General features: G+C 45.6%; 1 protein-coding gene across 3 annotated transcripts in view; it reads right to left on the bottom strand.

Annotated features, from left to right (window-relative positions):
• Positions 1 to 23,375, bottom strand: part of VIPAS39 (VPS33B interacting protein, apical-basolateral polarity regulator, spe-39 homolog) — a 299,691-nt gene that overhangs the window by 116,375 nt on the left and 159,941 nt on the right. For all 3 annotated transcript variants that reach the window (XM_069208408.1, XM_069208409.1, XM_069208407.1), the window contains one exon: positions 14,761 to 14,794. In XM_069208408.1, coding sequence (XP_069064509.1) covers positions 14,761 to 14,794 — 34 coding nt within the window. The remainder of the gene's footprint in view (positions 1 to 14,760; positions 14,795 to 23,375) is intronic.

Here is a 23,375-nt window from a genome sequence, read left to right as displayed (position 1 = left end):
AACATGACTTATGCCATATAGTAAGTTTAGGCCATGAAAAAGCTAGGATTTTCCAGCCAATGCTACCTGTGGGAAACCTGAAGTCCCAGAAATGAAATTAGTGACTAGTACAGGGTGACCCTCATGACATTGGGTCAGTTGGCAGCTCTGACCACTCCCTCACAGACCCTTCTGCAGGAGTCCAAAGCAAATTATGCAATACTTCTGAGATAGACTATGCCTATGTAAAGTGTATGTTAACCCTTAATAGGTCAACTGGCACTACTGTAGGATTTGTGTTGTTCTGAATGGTACTCATATTAGCAAACTCTGGCAGATGAAAAACTGAGTGGACATGCTGAGATTTAAATGGGTCACCATGGGCTTAGTCATGAAGACATTAGTCCATCTATACACAATAAACAGATATTGGCAATGCTGCTGATAAATGCTGACATGCCCAATAATGACACAGAGTTGTACTGGGAACTACTTTTACCATCTACACAAAACATGACAACCCTGCTGAGAAGTGTGGATATTGTACATGAAAGAGATTGCAGCCCTACTGAAGTTTCAGCTCTGTCCAGCATAGAGTATAGCAGCCCAACTGAGAAGTACCGGCATTGAATAATAACGCATAACAGTCCTACTGAGAAGTTTTGATTAAGGCAATACAAAGAAAAGTATCCATGTTGTGTAGAGTTAGTAAAGCTCTATAATTATATGGTAGGCCTTCTGAGGAATGACTGTCCTGCCCAGTAAAAACATAACTCATCTTGCAAGAAGTGCTGGCACACTATCAAAATAAATTCAGAATACCAAATTAATGTATGGCAACATTTCAGAAAATTAGTGGCATTCTCCCGGAAAAGAAGTAGCAGTACTACTAAAAAGTGCTTGTCCTGTGTAAGCATATGTTTGTGGGCACTGCTGAAAAGTGTTCTTACGAATATGGTGGTTAAATAATGGATTCCAGGACTGCATTTCACTTAAGCAGTTGATCAGATGGGGGATGGAGCCAGCCGTCATGGCATGAGCAGCTCGGAGTCAAAGCCCCTCACTTGCCCACGGACCCCCAACAGTGTCAGTCACCCGCACCAGAAGATCTTCCACTTGCTCCAGTGCCTCCACAGCACTGGGGCTGCTGGTGATCACATCAGGCCCGTTGGGGAGCCTGTAAGATGCTACAGATTGCACTCTTCCTCAGATGGCACCCCCATAGTCGTGGACATACTACAGGGCGTGCATTGGCATAGGAAGCGGCTCCTGAAGAGGTATGGACTCTCTTTCCTATAGTGGAGGAGCTGCGACCCAGGTGCCTGGATATCACCTTCTCCCCGAAGGTTCTACAAAGGCAGCCCTGGCTGGGACCTGGTCCGTAGTGGGGAGCCTCTCCCCCAGCAGCTCTGAGGCATGGAGCATTGCATGGCAACATTGGGGGGGGCATACCCCTTCGTCTCCAGACAGGGGGACCCTGCAGGGACTTACTTCACTCCGAGGGCAGTTGGAACGCGGCAGCATTGGGAGCCAACCACCGTGCTCCTCCTGTGGCGGCCCTGATAGCTAGAGCTCCATGCTACAGCGCTGGTGCGGGAGGAGGTCCCCCCCTTTTTCCCCTCCAGTGTTATTGGGGACGGACATCTGCGCTCCTCCCTGAAGGGGCCTTCCGGGCTCAACTGGCACTGCTAGGTGAGGCTCCACTGTTGGGATGTGCTGGCACCTGCTCCCTGATGTGAGGTGCCTTACTGGAACGGCAGAGCAGCACTTTGTCCTATTGCTGAACACCTTCAAGTTTCGTGGACTTCTGCGTGGTGCGAACCTGGCCTTGGCCGGACGGGGTAGCTGGTGTCTGTGAGCCTCCACTGCACCCCTCACCCCCCTTCCCTTCTTTTACTGGACACATCTGCTGACTGGCTGAGGGGCTATACTTGCCTATGAAGGAGGCTTGGTGCCCACTTGGAGGAGGTGTGGACGGAACTTACGTACTCCTGGGCGAACTTGCCTCTGACTGCCCAGCCGGAGTATTTGCTCCTTCCTTTCCAGCTCCCATTGCACTGTTGGATATGGGCTGCACAGAGTCACAGGGACGATGTACCAACTAGTACCTCACAGGAGGGGATCAAGCAAGGCGCTGGGGAGGGGCACCCCAACCAGTGATTCTAAGCTGGACAAACTCCTGGCCATGATAGGCGCTACAGGTGAGTGCTTGGAAGGTGAAAGTGACTATTGTGGAGGAACTGGGCCTGATCCGGGAGGATTCCACGAAGGTAGCTGGGAGAGTATCAGCCCTGAAGGCGACGGTTCAGACCCTGGTGCCCAAGTCACAAGCTACAAGGCATCAACTAGCTGCCCAAAGGCAATGGCTGGCTGTACTGCTGGATAACCAGGAGGGAAGGGAACGCTTAAAAAATGTCAGGGTAGTTGGACTGCCTGAAGATGTGGAGAGTGAGGCTATGCTCGATTAACTGGAGAACTGGTTCCAGGAGGTGGTGGCCCCAGAGGGCCTTTCCAAATACTATGCTTTGGACAGAGTGCATAAAGTCCCGGGCTTTATAACTCTCCTCCCTTCCATGCTCCTCTATGCCCATATAGTGGGGGGCAACTTTAGTTGTGAGACGGATGTCAACTTGGACAGATTATATCCCCCCTTGTGCATGAAATTTGCGACCAAGCTTGTGGATGCTTTCTGCAACTGGGAGCAGCATTGGGGACTGTGGATTGTTGGAGGGTAATGAACCTAAGGGGCCAGGGTTTACTCTCACAGCTATAGTGTACATGACCTGGAGGTGCAACTGGATATGGTACTTGGCTGTCCTTGGGTATGCAAGAAGGTGGTAGATGCCAAGTAGCTGGCAAGAACATACTCTGATCATTCCCTACTGCTGTGCACTTTCATATGATCTCCTTGTAAGACCAGTATCCCATATTGGAGGCTAGAGCTGGTAATGCAAGAGGACCAGGTGTTTCAGTCCACACTGCACATGAAGTTTGCAGATTACTGGGGTTATAACAGGGGCTCAACATCATCGATTGGGATTGAATGAGAGGCTTTTAAAGTGTTTATGCACGGCTACTGCACTGCTAATAAGGTGGAGGTACGTGCCCAGTTGCACTCTGATATCTTGCAGAAAGAAGCAATATTGGAGGGACTCCATGGGGAGTTGGGTATCATGCTGGACAGTAGAAAGGGGATACTCATGGAGCACGAGAAAATGCTTATCTCTGTAGAGTTGTTGTGCCACTATGACTACAGGGTGCACTTTGCGAGGGCCCATTCCGAGAGGGATAAATCAGGTAGCATGTTGGCCTGGCTTATAAAGAGAAGAAACCCATACTATCCTACAAGTCCAGGAGTCCAGTGACTGACCGGTGTTCATGCAGGAGGATATCAATGGGGTTTTTACTGCGCTTCTACCATATGATTTATGCTGTAGGTGCAGTGATTGATGAGATGGAAATACTGAATAATAATGTGACTCTTCACTCCCGCAATTAGACCTGGTGGTGGCAGATCAAATGGGAGTAGAGATCACAATGCAGGAGGTCCAGGAAGCCATTAAGAATTCTACTATGCCTTTTCAGTTGTGCTTCCCCCAAGATTAGTAGCTCTTTTCAATGAGACGACAGTCTTGGCATAATCCCATCTACCCTGTGGGAGGCCTTAATAGTATCCCTCCCTAAGAAAGCTAAGGATCAGTTCCTGGTGTTCTGTTATCAACCGCTATCGATGCTCAATATGGATTCCAAAATCCTGAGTAAAATATTGGGCAACTGGATGCTGCCGTACATGACCACACTGGTATATCCCGCACAAACCAGTTTTACCCCTGCCTGCAGCACAGTAACAAACATCCGTCAATTTATCAAGACCCTTGACAGCAAGGTGGCGTTACCACCCGATGCGTTGGTTATGTCAGTTGATATACGGAAAGCTTTTGACTCCATAAGGTGTGACTTCTTTGATACTGTTCTTTTGGGGATGCAATTTGGAGTGCCCTTTGTCAGATGGACCAGACTCTTGTACTCCTTACTGCTCGCTAGGGTTAAGACGGGTTTGGTGATCTCAGAGGCATGTAGCGTCGAATGCGGTACTTGGCAAGGCTACCCCCTGCCCAGCTACTCTTTGCTTGGCGATGAAGCTGTTTACACTGATGGTGTGGCGAGGGGGCACTACCAGAGTTTGCTGGCATCGGGGGACCATGTGTACATCTCACTATATGCAGGCGATCTGTTCTCATATATGTGCAGGACGGCTGTTGATTCAAAGGGTGCAGCGGCACTGTTATGCTTTGGGAGACTGTCCTGACTGGAGGTGAACTGGCACAAGACGTGTGCCTGCCCCCTTCGACCCAGCACGAAGGAGACCTGGCCCACGTCCGCCAATCTGAAGCTGCGCTAGAAGAGCCACTCCATCTGTTACCTAGAGGTAGACATATATAGAACACCAGAGCTATTTTGGAAGGGCAATTTTACCAGGGCCATGTCAGCAGTGCAGAGCTTGACTTCCTTCTGGAGCACCCAGAGTGGCGGATCGTCGTTTCCAAGATTACTCTATGGCCGCGCCTCTTATATCTCTTTGCTGCACTTCCGATCGAATTTCCTGGGGCTTATTTCGGAGAATTGAATAGTCTGCTCACCACACTATACTGGGGTACTTGGTGCCCTTCTGAAGTTGCGCCTGCCGGTGTATGAAGGGGGACTGGCTGCACCAGATTTTTAATTGTACTACTAAAGCCGCTCAGTTGCAGTGGGTCACTCAGTGGAGGGCACTACTCTGGGAAGCAGCAGGCACTTGCGAACGCGGGGTGACTATTAGAATTCTCCTTACTGGTATTCTAAAGCCTTCTACCCCTGTCTCAATGACTCATGGGGAGAACATTCTAATCTGCATGACCCGGTACACATGGACTCGAGCGCTCCAGAGGCTACACTCCAGTGCTCCATACTCGGGTGAGCTTCCCTTGACAATGGCCCATTATTGGCAGCTCCACGGTGACTGGGCTGAGTTAGAGGTTTAGCCCGATGCAGGCGTCAATATAATGGAAGAGTAATTCACAGTGACAAATTGAGCCCTTTTACAGACATCAGAGAGACATACGACATCCTGCATCCTGGAAGAGCACTTCCTCTAACCTGGGGCTTTAACGGGTCAGATCCGTAAATGGTGGAAGATAGGCTCCTCGGAGACCCTGGAACACACCAGTGCCTCAGATACCTGTTTCTTATTTCAGGAAGGACCAAGACAATTATGCTATTGTATCACACACTGTTTCGGGGCACGCAGACAGATCTCTCACCCCTATGAGGCCGATGGAAAACAGATTTAGGGCCAGTGCCCTCTGACTCCGCTTGGAAGTTGATACCGACGTCCTCCTCTTAAGGTATCTCAGAATGCTAGACTTAAAGTTATCCAGTTTGTTTTACCTCCACCAGGCGTACCTTACACCACGGCGATTAAATGCTAAGTCCCCTGGGGTGTTACCAAATTGCTCTCATTGTCATGCACCAGAGGCTGTTTTTTCCGTATGGTTTGGTCCTGCCGACCCCCAACCATGTAATGGGCCTCTGTAATACAGGTGATACAAAGGGCTAATGACAGGCAATTTTACTGCTTCCTGCAGTTCTGCTTGCTGGGCCTGCACATGCGCAGCACAGCCCGAAGGCAACAGACTAGTTTGTGGATTTAGCTCTGATACTGGCAAGAAGGCAACTAATGATGAGGTGGAAGTCTGCCTCAGGCCCTGACCTGGGTTGCTGGGGTAGAGAATTTAATAAGTGGGCGGTGTGTGAATGGGAAGCATTGTGAAGGGAGGAGGCTAGTGCCTTGCAGAGAGTTGTCTTACTACCTGCATAGGATGGAATGCTGGCTGCCTGAGCTTGGACAGTCAAAGGAGGATCAGGGAGGTAGTGCTGTCTTCATCTGCTTGTGAGATGCTGGAGTCTTGCCTTTGGTTGAGATGATTGGGGGGGGGTATGGTGATGACTGCTCACCGACAGCGTGGGATAGCGCTGCTGGTCTCTCTGCCCCGATGACATTGGGGGATTCTAAATTAGCTCTGGATATATGATTGCTTTTGCTCGTCTTTAGATACCAGTTGTGTCGGGGAACATACACATTCTGCTATTGTCATACTAAACCTCCGCCTGCCTGGTTTGTTTGATATGTTTTTTGTTTTTTCATACTACCTTTCTCTTATTGCTGGATTTCTTTGATATTGATATTTGTACTGAAAGACGCAATAAACAAAGTAAAAAAAAAAATACATCGTTGATCAGCTGACTAATACCAGGAAGGTTCTACCCTGCTCTTGCTGCAAAGGTGAGTTCACAGACTCTTTTCACTTCCAGAACTGATGTAAATGTCATACAATCATGTGCACAATTTGACATGCAATGCTTCATGCATCCTTAATACTATAAAGTTGTATTTCCGGCTGTATTGAAATTATTTTGTGCTTTAACCAATGCTTCTGCCCAAAATGCACCATTTCCCATTCAACTTCCCAAACCTTATTAGAGGGAGACTCCTAGATCGTCTCTTATAACACCATATTTAACTTCTTTCCAGCCTTCACCAATGTTACAGAGCTAAAGAGCTGTAAAACAGTAACCATGTTTTACTTATGTGAGATGTTTTCAAAGGCACCAAAAAGGTCAAGTAAAATGAATGCTGCTCTGCCACAATTTTCTAACATCAATCAAAACCCATGCTTGATGGAGACCAGTACTGATTGTGCTGGATCCAATGCACATCTCTCACTTAAAAAACCTGTGATCAGCAAATTCACATGCTTTTTTGAGTAATTGTAAAAAAACAGGCTGCTGCAAATTCAAGCAGTAACTAATAATAATATTAAGCCGATTTATAAAGCGCATGGCTAAGTCAGATGAAGTGTCCCAGCACTAAAACTCCTTTCCATTGAGCAGAGTGTACGTTAAAGGATTTCAGGAGATTAAAAGCCTGAAGTGAAGAACAGGGTTTTTAGCTGTTTCCTAAAAGAAGTTTCAAATGGGGTCTGTCAAATTGTTTAAGGCAGAGGGTTCCAGATCTTAAGCACAAGGTAGATAAAACAACTGCCTCCTATTCTAACTTTTTCAATTAGGAATAAGGGTTAGCTTGGCTTCAAATGATCTCAAGTTTCTGGGTGGAGCATGAAATTTGACCAGAGACTCAAGATTATGCCTGACAGAATTAGATAATGCCTTATAACAATAGAAGAGAGCTTTAAACGTGATTCTCTGCCTGACCAGCAGTCAATGAATTTTGCTCAAACCTGCTCCAATGTAAGCTTGTTTAGGAAGATTCAACAGCAAATGTGCTGTAGAGATTTGCATGCATTGAAGTCTACTTAATTGCAATTGGGAAAGACGAAGATAAAGTAGATTACAACGGCCCAGCCTGGACAGGATCAGAACTTGAAGTACGGTCTTCTGAGCGGACGATGGAAAAAATCCTAAGACTTTCATAAGGATTTTCAATAACCCAAAACATTTAGCTAGTGAGCTGACTTAGTTTTTGAAAGACAGTTTATCATCAAGCCAAATACGAGACTTTTTACTTTTGGTTTAGGTGGGGGTAACGGAACTAGACTATTGGGCCACCATGCAGTGGACCAGATATTGGGCTGATTGGCCAAAATCAGTACCTCGGTCTTCTCAACATTCAGTTTTAAGTAGTTATTATCCATCCAGCTGGCTACTTCCGAAAGGCACAAGCACAGCCAGGAGGCAGTATAATTGCTTTTTTGAGAAAGAGTGATAATAAGCAGAGTATCATCCACCTATGACATGATAGTAAAGCTGAAGCATTCAATTATATTAGCCAGGGGACAGATGTAAATATTTAGGATAGTTGGACTCAGGGAAGATCCCTGAGACACTCCTTGACACACTGGAAGCAACTTAGAATGGAACGGTATTTGAGAGACTTGAAAGGTTCGACCTTACAAAAATAAAAAACAAAAAAAGAGGCAAGCCACTACTCAAGACACTCACGATATTTGGGTCCACTGCCACTGCAAAAGTTCTTGTTTCCATTCAGTAGCGCTAAGGCTCAGAAGATGGGGGAATTACACAGAAAGAGTAGACTAAGGCAGTTTAGCATCAAATGGAATATCTGCACAGGACGTTTATAAGAAGGCTCCTGTATTTAAGGCTAAAGTCAATAGGTTTGTTGTTTCTTGTGTAAGATGTAAATCTGTAAAAAAAATATGCCATATGGGCTTAGGAAATGGCCATAAAAGCCAAATTTAGGTATTAGCAAAAGTCATTAACTGACAAAAAGAACATAGATTTGTGAGTTTCTCATAAAAAAACAGTCAATGAACCAAAGAAAAGTTGGCAGTGTTTAATTATATTACTGCTACAACTTTTATTAAGGAGTTTTGAATTTGTTTATAAGGTATTGGTAGCTAACAAAATTCTTCCCTAAAACAGGAGACTCAAGCTTCCTGAATTATTTTTTGAGTTCGACCAATCAGTATGTATGGTTGGTAGAGTGTCTATATTGTCACTTATGTGGGAAACCTTGGTAGTCAGGTGCAGAGGACTAGGGGGTGGTCCTTGTATTGCTATGATCCTGGTGCTGATCCAAAGTATGTCAGTGATGCAGAAGAGTATGAGGTAGACAGAGAGACACCCTTCAAAGTTTTTCTCCAGCTGGGCCCAAGGTTGGTGATTTATTTGTAGAGTAGACAATAAAGAGAAAGTGTGTGATGGTAGAGTATATATAGAGTAGAAATGTTAGGTCAGAAGCTGCGGAAGGAGGTAATTTAACATAGCTTAGTAACTTATAATGTGTTCCACTCAAAGCCGTCTCTAGTATGCTGAAGTCGCTCAGTATCTACAGGAAGGTATGATGGTATATTGTACCAGAGACTGAAGACAGGTCGTGTAGTAAGAATGCAGCAAGTCCATTCTAATTGACAGATGATTTGAGGTCACCTTAGATAGCAATTGAAGATTTGTTATTGGGGCTGGGAAAGAATCATGTTTGGTAGTCAGAAAATATGTTTTTTTTTTTAAAGAAGGCAGTTGAATGAAGGCTGCACTCTCAATGTGCTCGTCTAAGAACATCTTCTAGTCCTGGCTGGAGTACTTTTACTACCACTAATGATATCACATGTACTGGTATCACTAGCATTTGTTTCACTAGTACCAACTCTCCCCAATTTTTAATAGTACTAGCACTCATACTGCAAATCACTACAACTAGTGACAGGTGTAACAACAGGAAAATAGTGATGCAGTTACTTCCCATGAAACAGCTAGAAGAAGTGCACAAAGTGCTCCTACTAGCACTACTGAAACTAATATTGTGATTAACTCTACTGTTAGCACTACTACGGCAGTCAAATGTGGGATTCAAAATACGATTAAAACTACTGTGTGTATAAATGTATGTGCATGTATTTGTACAGCATAAACCATGTATTTCTATAGCACAAACCTGGCTGTAACATAATAAAACCGCTGTACATAATAGGAATGAGAATAGATCTAGGGTGAAGCAAATGCAACTTACTTATGAGAGGCGGGCTTGCTCTTCAGGTAAGATCCAAGATGTGTGCTATTAATACCAGTAATAGGTGTTTCTGTGGTATTTCAAACTAGAAACAAGTAGAGCGCTGTACAGGGCAAGACAAGAATACATATGAGGGCAGCTTGTTTGAGGACAGTTAATGCACTGCTATGCAGTATTTTTGAAAGAGGTGTGGTTTCAACTGGAGCACTAGTGGGGCTGTCCTGGTGGATACAGGTAAAGTGTTCCAGATTCTAGGTGCATAGATGGAAAAGGCCCGCTGCTTTGTTTTTTTGTTTAACACTTCTTAGTCTCCAGTCTGATGATGTCCTGGCTGCGGGTGTGTCAAGAACAACCAGAAATGGTTAGCTTGTCTCTAAGGTAGGCAAGTGTGTTAGTTGCAGTGGATTTGTAAATTATGCAGCTGGTTTCAAAGGTGGGGAAGGTCAGGAAGGAGAGCTAATGGAGTTAGGCTGCCAGTGTGGAGTCTGGGAAGCCAGGCAGCAGGCGTAACCACCATCTAGATGCAAGAGTACAAGGGCTTGAACAACAATTCTGAAATTGTATTAAAAAAGAAATGGTTTCTCTCTCTTTATAAATGAGAGCTAGTACTAAGCCATTTTTTGGCACGGTGTTCCTTAAAGGCGAAGCTGATATTCAAGGAGAATCCAAGCGACTCTGGGTTTGGAGAAAGTTGAGATTCTGAGTCATCTGGGTTCATATCATCCTGCTTGTTTTTTTTTTGTTCTTGGCAAAAAACAGGAATTTCTGTTTTGTTGAATTGAACTGCAAGTAAGAGGTGGACATCCAGGTCTGGATGACTGGATGATGTGCAGGCAGTGTTTGAGCACTGGATTTCTGAAGCAGAGGAAACTGTTAAGCAGAGCTGTGTTTCATCAACACACTGGTGAATGTGAGTAGAGGACCAAAGCGGTTCCATACAGAGGTTGAAAATGACAAGGAACAATATATAACCCTAGGGAACATCGCAGATGTTGGTGATCCTTTGGAACTTGAGGTGCCTAAGTGAAAAACTGGTGTTGACTGGAAAGGGAGGAGGAGAACCAGTAAAGGACATTGCTGGTAAATCCCATTTGAGAGTACGGGCGCATATCAGGGATGGTCGACTGTGTCAAAGACAGACCCAGGCCCAGAAATATCAGAAGGTAGAGGACTTCTTCATCTGTGGTCAGGAGGCCACAATTTATTATGTGCAAGGTAGCTGCATAGTGAACTCATTCATGTGATCTTGGGTTTGAACATAGACTGCTTTTTCATTGATCTTGTGAGGGAAAGTAGGGAGTGATGAGTAGTTAGCTGCGAGGTCATCAGGGCTAGTGTAGGCTTCTTTAGAAGTGGGAGGATCTGACCTGTCCTGAGAGTTTCTGAGAAGAGGCTTTGAACGGGGGGATATTGACAAAGGAGAAGCATCCCAACTATTACTGTTACTAGTAAGTTTGTAATTATCTTTCAATGGGTGACACACCTGAGCATCATATTTTACGTTGCCTAAATTTTGGTAACCGTTCAGTTGCTGACTGCTGTATTTATGTGTTAAACCAGTAATAATGAGATGGAACTTAGCCCTTTGAGTCTAAATATGTCTTAAAATGACCCCAAAAAATAATACCACTACAGATTGTGTTGCATTATGATACATAAGGACAATGTTATTTACGCAGTAAGCATCTGTTTTGTGGCATGGAGGGCCGGTCTCCAGATGTTCTGGGCTAGATGAGAAAGCTGAGGGGAACTTGTGCCCCCCGTTTTTGGAGTTAATACATGGCAGTCATGTTGTCTTTCTTTATGAAGACTATATTGCCAATCAGATGAAGAAGGAAGACTTTGAGCGCTACACATGAAAGCTAGCAACTCCAGGTAATTGATATGGAGAGGTCTCTGACTGGGCATCAAGCGTGCCTGGACTGTGAGATCCTGTGAACACTGGTGAAAGAGTTGTTCGTTGTTATGGTTTCCTGCAGAACTAGGTCAAGGAAAGGCCGTCCTTTGAGGAGATTGTTGGTGATCTACCACTGCAGAGAGTGATACACTTGACAGCGCACCAACACTAGATCTTCCAATCGACCCTACGCTTGAGACCATTGGTGCGGCAAGCACTCCTGTAGTGGACACATGCTGAGCCTGGCATGGGGTACTATGGCTATGCATGAAGGCATCATACCGAGAAGACGCATGGTGGTCCTCACTGTTACTTGTTGGAGAGGTTGGAACTGTGAAATGAGCACCTGGAAGGATTGAATTGAAGCGGCATCAGGATAAGCTCTCTCCCGTTGATAGTCCAGAATGGCTCCCAGGTAGGGATGTACTTTGTGGCGGGGGTGGGGGCGGCGGTTTCAGAAGAGGGATTTGACTGCATTGATGTGAAAGCCTAAGTAATAAAGCAGGTTTATTGTGGCCTGAGTATGTTGAAAAGAGAGTTGTCGTGTTGAGCTCTTGATGAGCAAATCGTTCATGTACGGAAAAATGTATATGTTTTGTCTGCGAAGGTGGGAAGCTACTACTGCGAGACAGTGGTGAACACCCTGGGAGCAGTTGTGACTCCAAAGGGGAGTAACTTGAATTGAAAATGTTGGTTGTTTATTATGAATCTGAGATATTTTCAATGCGTTGGATGAATGGGGATGTGAAAGAAGGGTGGGGGTTGTGCTCTAGTGTTGCCATGAAGACTAATAATGGAATTACATCCTGCAGTGACCATGTGAAAGTGCTCTGAGAGGATGTATTGGTATCAGGGGTCTGAGTTCCAAGAATGGCCTTAGGGACCCGTGCTTTTCGGGTATAACGAAGTAGAGTGAATAAACCCCTGTGCCGTGTTGCTGTATAGGCACCGGTTATATGGTACCTTTGTTGAGAAGTGCCTTAACTTCCTCTTTGAGCAAATGTTGATGTTCTGATGAGAGCCTGTATTTGTGAGGTGGGATGTTTGGATGTTTGGATGTTTGGATGTGTGGATGTGTGGATGGGAGCTCCAGACAATAAACATGTTGAATAATATCCAACACTCACTGGTCAAAGGTGATGTTCTGCCATGCAGGGGAAAACTTTTGTAGTCTTCCCCCGACTGGTATAGTGTGATAGGGTGGGGCGGTGGGGTGGTTAAATGGTCAGCAAGTCAAGGCTTGCTAGTAGAGGTGGAAGGGTCACTAAAAATGCCATGAGTGTGCCCAAGCAAACCCTTCCGCATTGGCAGATACTGTGCCGAACGCTAATTGGACAAGAGAGTTTTGTATAAAAATAAATCATCCTCCAGAGGCGCAGTATGTAAAGGTACTTTATGGAATGTAGCTGCTCTATTTATGAGGTCATGTTGTATCATCCGATTGGAAAGGTCTAGCTTGATATAAAAGGAGGTATGTATTATCAGGTGGGTCTACGTCAGAAGAGTTCCACAGGTCATCTTGAAGTGGGTTTGAGTATTGATCTGCATCCCCCAATCACCTGTGTAGGAGTGTAGTGAACCTTCATGTAGTGAATCTTCAGGCGACTCAGCAGTATGAGCAGGTGAGAGTTGTGGTGATGGGGTGTACACAGTAGCCAGTGATAGTGGTGGACGGATGTGCAGTGAGCTGCTTGCTTTATTCTCTTTTTTTTTGGAAAAAGAGAACTGTCCAAAGCCTCCTCAAAAGAGAGCTGTCTATATTAAGGTTTCGCTCCTGAATGAGGGGACCTGGTGATGATATGTCCTTTATATAGATGATTCATGAGGTGCTTCTGTCTGGAGTCCATATCCTGATGAAGTTTTTCAAGCACTGTTTCCACCAAGTGTTTAGGAGCTGGCAAAGATTTCAGCCCGATGTAGGTTTTGTACAGTATTTTTGGTGCAGACGCTTTCAGCTCCGAAGTTGATTTTCTTGGCGCCGAGATGGAATATTGTTTTGGCATCGAAGGTTGACTTGTGTCCAAAGTAGAGGGTTCGGAGTCGACAACTTGCTGCTTAGGCTGTTTTTCTGGCGGCATGCTGAAGCTGGGTGTGTCCGAATCAGCCAGTCTGCACCGACCATGAACGAAAGGCAGAGGTGGCCCAGCAAGTCTTCGCTTTTTGGTGTGAGGGTAGTTGAGTTTTCGTTGACGTCTGCTGTGGTCGGGGTGGAGGTAGCGGGGCACAGAACTCACGACCAGGAGTGATGACCTGCTGGATGAATGTTCTGAGTTCTGTCCTAATGTGTACTGTTGTACATTAGTGTGCAGTATGTCTTGGTGGAAAGTGCTTTTGTGAACATGAGGATATCCATTACATGGGACACTGTTGAAGTGTAAGAAGCGCCTATAGCATTCTGCCCAATGTGTACTGTTCAGATGATCCTTTTGGAAGTAATCCTAAGGCACTCTTTAGTGGCCAAAATAAAAAAAGAAGTGAATATCACGTGTGGCAATGTACACAAATGCTGTAGCAGGTACGGCACAATTTGAAAGGCACCTAGGGATACATAGGATGCCAAGTTGTCAAGTATGGCCGGTTTCTCCTGATCTCAGTTCTCATATTCAAGCTTATAACTGTTTTGTTTAGTTTTACTATTCATTGTAGATTTAATCTATAACCTCATTTTGCATCTTCTCTCATGTACAGTTATTTTTATGTCTTCTTATTTCTATTCCACTGCTGACTTCAAGTAATAAGGGGTGCTGGACTACAAAAGCCTTTCATCATTCATTAATAAGTTTAGTTTGATGGCAGAATGATAATGGGATTTCTACAGCTGCACCAGCAAAGTCTTCTCCTCATTCTGCTGCCTCAGTGAGAGAGAAAAGCCAGTGGGCATCTGAATCCCCACTGCGGCCATTGTTGACAGGTGATTATTCATTAACCACTGCCCACCAGCCCAACTTTTTATCCATTTAGTCAATGAAAAAAAGTAAAGGGAGTGGTGGATTGTCACTATTGTGGAGGTATTGTGAAGCCGGCTAAGCTATATTGCATTTTTAGAGTCCAGTTAGTTCTTACCGAGGTGTTCTGGTTGTATTTTCTTTTATAGTTTTGGAATTAGAACTAGCTGTACACTGGAGGGAAATATTCAAGAGCATATATGTTTATTTTATCTGCATATATGTAGTTTACAGAAATAAGGGTTACAGAGGTGCTGCTTGTCAAAAGGAATCAAACTCCATGTTTTCATGTGCTAAAGAAGGTGCAACAAGCAGCTACCCAGAAACGAGGCTGGAACTGCGCAATGAAGCATCATTAGAAAATGACACTAAAGCATAAAGTATGATGTGGCTCAGGGATAAGAATTGGTTACCTCTGCTTAATGTCCTCTTCAAGAAGATCAAGACCTGCAAATGAAAAAAGCAACATAAGTTTGGAAATTCAATTTGGGCACATCATGCTTAACCTGTTCAAACACATCTTTTGTTCATGCATTTGTACTTTTAGGCTGTCTCTTCACTCAGCTGTAATATCAAGAGGTTGCTTCTCCTGAATGTGAGTAATACCAATCTGTTCTATGCTTATATAACATTGCTATGAACTATATTTATCTGGATACTCTTTCGCTCACACAGCTATGCTATCAAGATGCTTCTACCCTCTATCAAAAGTCTATATTACCAAGCTCTTCTGTTCAGATCTTGTATATCTGTAACACATGGCTGTTTTTTCTCTGACATTTGTAATAAGCTCCCCTGTCTAATCACACATATATATGTGATAATACAAGGTTGGTCTTTCTCTCACACATCTGTAATTTGTGGTCCTGCCTTACTCAGACACATCTATGATAACAAGGATATTCCTTCTACCTCATGTCTGCAATATAATTCCTTCACTTCACACATCTATAAAACTATCAAGCTGATACCTTTTTTACGGGGTAATGGGATGGGACAGAGGCAGCTGCAGGAGTGGGGTTGGTTTGCCCTAGCCCCACCCAATTATATCTCCCAGGTTCCGGTTTGCAAGGTGCTGAGTGGCCGGATTGCAAGGTGCTGTAGTGGTGAAAGTGGAGAAGTTATGGAGATCATAGGCTTACGTTTACGAGATTGCTTGCAGAGGGGCTGACAAGAGATAGAGAATGCAGCAGCAGAAGCAAGGCTGTGGTGCTAATATAGCAAGGGGGCAAAGCAAAGGTTGATGTGAAACCATACACACAGCTTCCGTCCTTTAAAGCAGGCAAATTTAACAGGTTCACATGAGGTGTGAGGTACATCTCCCTCCCTCCTGAAGCACTGAAAGAAAGACAGCCAAAACAGTTATGGAAACTTATGTCTAGTGCTGCAAGTCCCAGAAAAAGTTGAGCCTTGAAGGAGTGGCAAAATCATATATTGCAGCTTTACTAAGCAAATAATAAATAGTCAGATGTATAAATGTATTTTGAGGTTGAAAAGCATTAAATTTAAATCACGATTTTGCCATCTACAAAAGCCATTTTGTGAGTTGGAAAAGTCTTTCTGAAGCACAAAATGGCTTTTGCTACCCTCTGTGAATGGGAACTAGGAGACGGTGTTAAAAGGCGTTCTTTTACTTTTTGCGAATCACAAACACAAGTATTAATGGTTTGAGACTGCATTTGTGGCCCATCCAGAGATCATCTACAGACTCCTCAGAAATGGTGGTAACATTGTGAAAATTTGAAAATTGTGAGAGATGTCTTCTGTGCACAGAAGGAATATGTTACTTACCCTGTAAGCATCTATTCGTGGCATGTAGTGCTGTAGATTCACATGCTCTGCATACTCATGCCATCTAGTGTTGGGTCCGGATGTGTGCAAGTTGTTTTTCTTCAAAGAAGTCTCCCAAGTCACGAGGTAAATTGACTCCTCCGATCGGCGATAATGCGCATGGGTATCGACTCTACTGTTAGATTGTTTTCCCGTGGTCGGGTGAGAATGGGCTGCGAGTATTAGTAAAAAGATGTGCATGCATATGAAATGTGTCCGGGGAGGTGGGCAGGTGAATGTGAATCTACAGCACTACATGCCACAAACAGGTGCTTACAGGTTAAGTAACATATTCCGTTCTATGGCGTGTGGCTGCAGACACACACACTCTGCATAAACTGTTAAACAGTGCTCCCCAGAAAGCTGTGGCTAATCTGTGGGTGTTGCAGTTGTTTGAAAAAGGGTATGTCCTACATTTGCCTGTTGGCCTGCTAGCACATCTACACAATAATGTTTAGTGACAGAGAGTGGAGTAGATCATGTACCTGCTTTACAGATTTCAGCTATTGGCATATTGCCCAGGAAAGCCGAGGAACCTCAGATCCTACAGGTAGAGTGTGCTCTAGGAGCTGTGGGCAAAGTTCTTTTAACTTTGGCGTAACATATCTGAATGCTTTAAATTTTTCATCTGGAAATGCCTGATTAAGATATGGACTTTACTTTGTGAGAGGTGAAAAGGCAACAAAGAGTTGTTTGGTTTTACAAAACTCTCCAGTTCTGTCGACATAGTAAATTAAAGCACTTTTTACATCTAGTGCACGAAGGGCTTTTTCTTCAACTGAATCAGGCGGAAAGAAAACAGGTAATTCAACTGACTGATTGAGGTGGAAAGTAGAAACAACCTTTAGAAGGAATTTCAGGTTAGTTTTAAGGACTACGCTGTCTCTGTGTTGCTGGAAGAAAGGTTCTACCAAGGGTTAATGCCTGTACCTCACAGACATGTTTAAATGAAATCATGTCCATCAAAAAAGATACCTTTCAAAATAGAAATTGGAGAGGGCAGTTATGCAACTGTTCAAATGGTGGACCCATAAGTCCTGTGAGAACAATGCTGAGATTCCATGTAGGTGCAGGGGGAATTACTCTTTTAAAGCCTTCCATGAATGCTTTAATAACTGGTACCTTGAAAAAGGATAAATGTTGTCTATTCTCCGAGTAGGCAGCCACTGCAGCTAGATGCAGGCGTACTGAAGTGTAGGCTAGACCAGAGTTCTGCAAATAGAAAAGAAGGCAGACAACGTTTTGAACACTTGCATCAACTGGGTTCACGTGTTTACCGCGGCAGTAGAAAACAAATCTTTTCCATTTAGCAGAGTAACACACTTTAGTTATGGGTCTACGAGCTTCCTAGAGAATGGTCATACATTCAGGTGGGAGATTAAAGAAACTGAGTTCTATGACCTCAGGAGCCAAATCGCAAGGTTGAGTTCCTTTGGATTTGTATGCCTGATTTATCAAAGGTGCTGAGTGAGAAGAACCAGGTTGAGGGGAAGCTTCTTATGTGGTACTACGGAAAGCTTGAGCAGTGTAGTGAACCATGGCTGTCAAACCCAAGCAGGCGCTATCAGGATGTGGGTGAGAGATGCTTGACTGAGCTTCCGTACCACAAATGGAAGAAAGGGGAAAGGTGGAAAAGAGTAAGCAGATATCCTTGACCAGTTCATCCATAAAGCACTGCCCTTGGAGAGTGGGTGTGGAAGCCTGGAGGCGAACCCTGGACATTTTGCGCTGTCTGCGATTGCGACCAGGTCTATCTGTGGAAACTGCCACCTGTGGATATACAGGAGGAGGACTCGGGGTGGAGTTCACACTAAGGAAGTCTGCAAAGTCGTTGTCCGTCCCTGGAGGTGTTCCACTAGCAGGTGAATGTTGTGACGTGTTGCCTAATGCCAAATCGTCTGAGATAGGCATGATAGCTAGAAAATATGTCCCCCACCTGTTTTTGTAGCTAAAACATAGCTGTCATGTTGTCCGTCCAGACCAGGACAACTCTGCTTAAGAGGTGAGTTATGAAGGCTTTGAATGCTAGGTAAACAGCGAGGTAGTTGATGTGGAGACTCTGGTGATTGATGTCCCGTAGAACCAGAACTGTCAGGTCCTCTAAATGTGTACCCCACCCCATTAGGGATGCGTCCGCTGTGAGAATGACCTGGGGAACAGGGTCGAGAAACGGCTGCCCCTTTGACAAATTTTGTGAGTTCCACCACTGCAGAGAGTGCAATGTGCGGCCATTTACCAACACTAGATCTTGTAGTTGACCCCGTGATTGAGACCTTTGGTTCGTCAGACATTCCTGCATATGTAGTCTTGCATGTGTACTATTTTAGTGAAAGATGCCATCATGCCTAAGAGTTGTTGAACTGTTTTGACTGTTATGTGTTTATTGGGGTGAAACTATTGTAGCAGCACTGTGATGTTCTGAATCCTGGCTGCATTTGGGTAGGCTAATCCCAGCTGTGTGTTGAGAATAGCCCCTAGATATGTCTGAATCTGTGAAGGTGTGAGCTTTGTATGTTGATGGTAAACCCCAGTTGATGGAGAAGGTGTAGAGTTGTCTGAGTGTGTTGTAGACACAATGGAAGCGAGCTAGCTTTGATGAGTCGGCCATCCAGATATTGAAAGACAAGGATACTCTGTCTGCGCAGATGTGCTGTGACTACTGCTAAGGATTTGGGGCCAGATGTATTAAAGTACTGATTTGCATTTCCTAAATAGCGAATTTTAAGAAATCACTATTTATGAAATGCAAAATGGTATGTAAGAAATTAACAAATCCCTAATAACAATTTCTTAAAATTCACAATCGCAATTAGGGAATCGCTATTAGGGAATGGGACTCCATTCATCCAAAAGCCCATAGGTGCCAATGGTTTTGCATTTCCTCAATTGCAAATTCCTTTTAAGAATCCGTAGCTAAGGTAAGGCTAATCCAATGGTGCTGGGGGCCTAATGCCCCCTTAGATGCACACCCCACAAAACAAATGAACATGTAAAGCACACACATGCCCTAGATGGCACTTTAAAAAAAAATTAAAATGCATTTTTAATATTGCACATGGTAACCACCAACTTGAAGTTGGTGGTAATTGCATTTCCTAAATGCCCAGTTCGCATTTAGGAAATGCATGATACATGTGCATAGGAAATCGATAACAGCAATTCCCTATTTGTGATTTCCTATTTAGAGTCACAATTTTAGGGAAGCGCTAAAAATTGCGATTCCCTAAAAAAGTACACTGTAATGCCTTTCATAGAGCTTGAAAGGAGAATTTGCATTCACAAACAGTGGAATCTTGTGATTCGCACCATTTGCGAATTCAAAATATCTTTATACATCTGACCCTTGGTGAACACAAGGGGTGAGGTAGTGACTCCAAATAGGAGCACTTGAAACTGATAATGCGTTCCTGCTATTACAAATCTGAGGTATTTGGGTGAGCTGGATGGATTGGGATGTGAAAGTAAGTGTCCTTTAGGTCTAGTGCAGACAAAGTCACCCTGTTGTAGCAGGGGGATCACGTCCTGAAGAGCTACCTTTTGGAAATGTTCTGATAGGATTTAACGATTTAACAGCCACAGATCTGACATAGGCTGAAGTGATCTGTCTTTTTTGGAGATCAGAAAGTTTAGGGAGCATACTCTTGATCCTTGCTGTTTAAGAGGGACAGGCTCTATGGCTCCTTTGAACAAATGAGCCCATACTTTCTGTTTTAGCAAGGTTGGATGTTCTATGGAGAGTTCATGTTTGCGAGGTGGGACGTTTGGAAGGTGTTTTGATGAGCTCCAGACAATAACCATGTTGGATAATATCCAAAACCCACTGATTTGTTGTTATGGTTTTCCAGGCGTGGAAGAAATGTTGTAGTCATCCCAAGACAGGTGTTAAATGGTCGGGGGAATGAGGAAAGAGTCACTGTTTGGAGGTGGAAGGAGTGGTGTGAGTGGAGGCATCCTTTCCACGACCCTTGGAATTATTTCCCTAGATATGTGCTTCAGTAATATAGCCTTGAACAGGAGGTCTGATTCTGTTGCCTATAGGAGGTACAGGCATCTGATGGTGTAGCTTTGGTGTCCTGTTAGTATGTGGGATGCCGAAAGGAACCATGAGCAGTGGGGGTTTGAAGTGCTCCCATCGATTTAGCAAACTCAGGGCTACCGCCGCCCGCCTCGCGGGAACCGCCATATGGCCGCTCCGCGGTCGAAAGACCGCGGAGGCCATTCAGGCTTTCCCGCTGGGCTGGCGGGCGACCACCAGGAGGCCGCCCGCCAGCCCAGCGGGAAACCCCACCCCACGAGGAAGCCGGCTCCGAATGGAGCCGGCGGAGTGGGTATGTGCGACGGGTGCAGTTTGCACCCGTCGCGTATTTCAGTGTCTGCATTGCAGACACTGAAATACACAGTGGGGCCCTCTTACGGGGGCCCCTGCAGTGCCCATGCCATTGGCATGGGCACTGCAGGGGCCCCCAGGGGCCCCGCGGCACCCCCTACCGCCATCCTGTTCCTGGCGGGCGAACCGCCAGGAACAGGATGGCGGTAGGGGGTGTCAGAATCCCCCATGGCGGCGCAGCAAGCTGCGCCGCCATGGGGGATTCCAAGGGCAGCGGAAAACCGGCGGGAGACCGCCGGTTTTCCTTGTCTGACCGCGGCCAAACCGCCGCGGTCAGAATGCCCGGCGGGGCACCGCCAGCCTGTTGGCGGTGCTCCCGCATCCCCGGCCCCGGCGGTCCTTGACCGCCGGGGTCGGAATGACCCCCTCTGTGTCTTTCTTTATCTATTCCAATGTTTGGTCCACCTGGGGACCAAACAGGGTGTTGCTGGTATAAAGGAACATTCAGAAGCACCTGCTGTACCTCTGACTTAAAGCCAGATATGTGTAGCCAAGCGTGTCTATTCAGCAGTAGTAGGGTTGTATTGATGCCATTGATGGTATTGATGCCCCTGGCAGCGGTCTTTGCAGAGTCAAGGGCACATCTAATCAAATTATTTGAAATGAGTTTGTTCTCCCTGAACAATTTGTGGACCCCTTTTTCTGTACCCCTCAGGGAAATGTAGGAGGAGTTTCCCTATCTCGTCCCAATGGGCTCTGTCGTATCTTGCCAACATCCCTTGGGTGTTGACAGTTTGCCAATGGTTGGCTGCTTGTGCTGCCACCCTCTTCCCTGATGCATTGATGAGTTTAGACTCTTTATCGGGTGGTGGGCCATCTTCTGTTGACTGCGAATTGTCTCTCTTACGGGCATGAGATACCACCAGAGAGTATGGTCGGAGTTGACTCTTGATATATGGTGGGTCTCAGGGTGCAGCTTTAAACTTCTTATCCACCCTCGGTGTATTAATACGTGCCAGCACTGGATCTTTAAAAATCTCATCTGATTACCTGAAAATCCCCTTTAACATGGGCAGATATTGACATGCCCTAGTGGTGATGAAGAGTATCTTGAAGAAAAAAACATCTTTAATTGGATCTTTGTGCAAAGGGACCACGTGATATGCAGCTGTCCTAGCAATGAGTTCTTGGAAGGATGTTGCATCATTCAGGGGTAATGGCTTAGCTGGGTAGATGTATGGTCAGTATCCCTGGGGAGAGGGGCAGGGGGTCAATGTCATAACTGTCCCATGGATCTCTAGGCTCTTGATCTGTTTCATCTCCCCCTCCCCCTCCCTGATCCCCAGTGTAAGACTGTGGAGAGCCCTGGGAAGTAATGTCACCTATGGCACTAGGTGAGTGATGTGGTGGGGTGGAGGAGGTGGTGGAGGAGAAGCAGGCAGAGGAGGCTGTAGAGGGCTGGTTGCAATGTCCTTCTTTTTCCTTTTAGGAGGCACAGGTAAGTCAATAGCCTCCTCAATAAAAGCTGGCATTTTGATGGAGTGGGCACTAACTGTACTGCTTTTGCCAAACTCTGACCAGTAAGTATATGTAGCCTTTTTTTGTTTCAGATTCAGCTTCTCCTTCATTCTTTTGAGGATCGGTTCTAGAGCTGATGTTTCCATACGGGAATTCATGACAGACATATAGGGGGTCATTCTGACCCTGGCGGTAGCACCGCCAACAGGCTGGCGGTGCACCGCTGGCCATTCTGACCGCGGCGGTTCAGCCGCGGCCAGAAACGGAAAGTCGGCGGTGTACCGCCGACTTCCCGCTGCCCTTGAGAATCCTCCATGGCGGCGGAGCGCGCTCCGCCGCCATGGGGATTCTGACACCCCCTACCGCCATCCTGTTCCTGGCGGGTCTCCCGCCAGGAACAGGATGGCGGTAGGGGGTGCTGCGGGGCCCCTGGGGGCCCCTGCAGTGCCCATGCCAATGGCATGGGCACTGCAGGGGCCCCCGTAAGAGGGCCCCACGAAGAATTTCAGTGTCTGCTTTGCAGACACTGAAATTCGCGACGGGTGCAACTGCACCCGTCGCACCTTCCCACTCCGCCGGCTCCATTCTGAGCCGGCGTCCTCGTGGGAAGGGTGTTTCCCGCTGGGCTGGCGGGCGGACTTTCGGCGGTCGCCCGCCAGCCCAGTGGGAAACCCAGAATGACCGCCGCGGTCTTTTGACCGCGGTACGGTCTTCTGGCGGTTCCCGCTTGGCGGGCGGCTACCGCCGCCCGCCAAGCTTAGAATCACCCCCATAATGTCTACATTGGTACAGTAGGATACATACTTGTACTTTTGTATTCTACAAGGATACCGTTTGGATCCACAGTTTACGTTTCAACCATCACTCCAACATGGCTGCCATTACTTTTCAGTGTTATAGGGCAGCTATACTCTCTCTGTCCCTTCTTTGCGAATTTCATTTTTCTGAGCACTTGCAGTCTTAAAATATAGTGGTAACAATGTGTACAATGGAGTTGAATAAAAAGAGAGAAATGACAGATTCAACATAAATTTTAGGGTATAACAGGATACCGTTTGGATCCACTGTTTACGTATCAACCATCATTCTAAAATTTTTAGTGTTACGGGGGTTTTACTCTATTCAGTCCTCTTTCTACTATCAGTGAGGAGCTTATATATGCACACACAATGCATGTATCCATGGTGCAAACCCTGAGGATGCTGAGACTCGGCAGAATACTTTTCTTTAAGGTAACAGCATATGGAGGGTTGGATTCTTTTCATATACTAAGGATAGGTCTAGGTATGTTCGGAGATGTGTTCCATTATTGATGGACCCTAAGGGTGACACGGTCACGCCGCATGTTTTAAC

This window comes from Pleurodeles waltl, chromosome 9 (genome assembly GCF_031143425.1).
Source record: "Pleurodeles waltl isolate 20211129_DDA chromosome 9, aPleWal1.hap1.20221129, whole genome shotgun sequence".
NCBI classification, from domain to species: domain Eukaryota; kingdom Metazoa; phylum Chordata; class Amphibia; order Caudata; family Salamandridae; genus Pleurodeles; species Pleurodeles waltl.
Note: the sequence above shows the minus strand (reverse complement) of the source record. Positions and strands in the feature narration are given on the sequence as shown.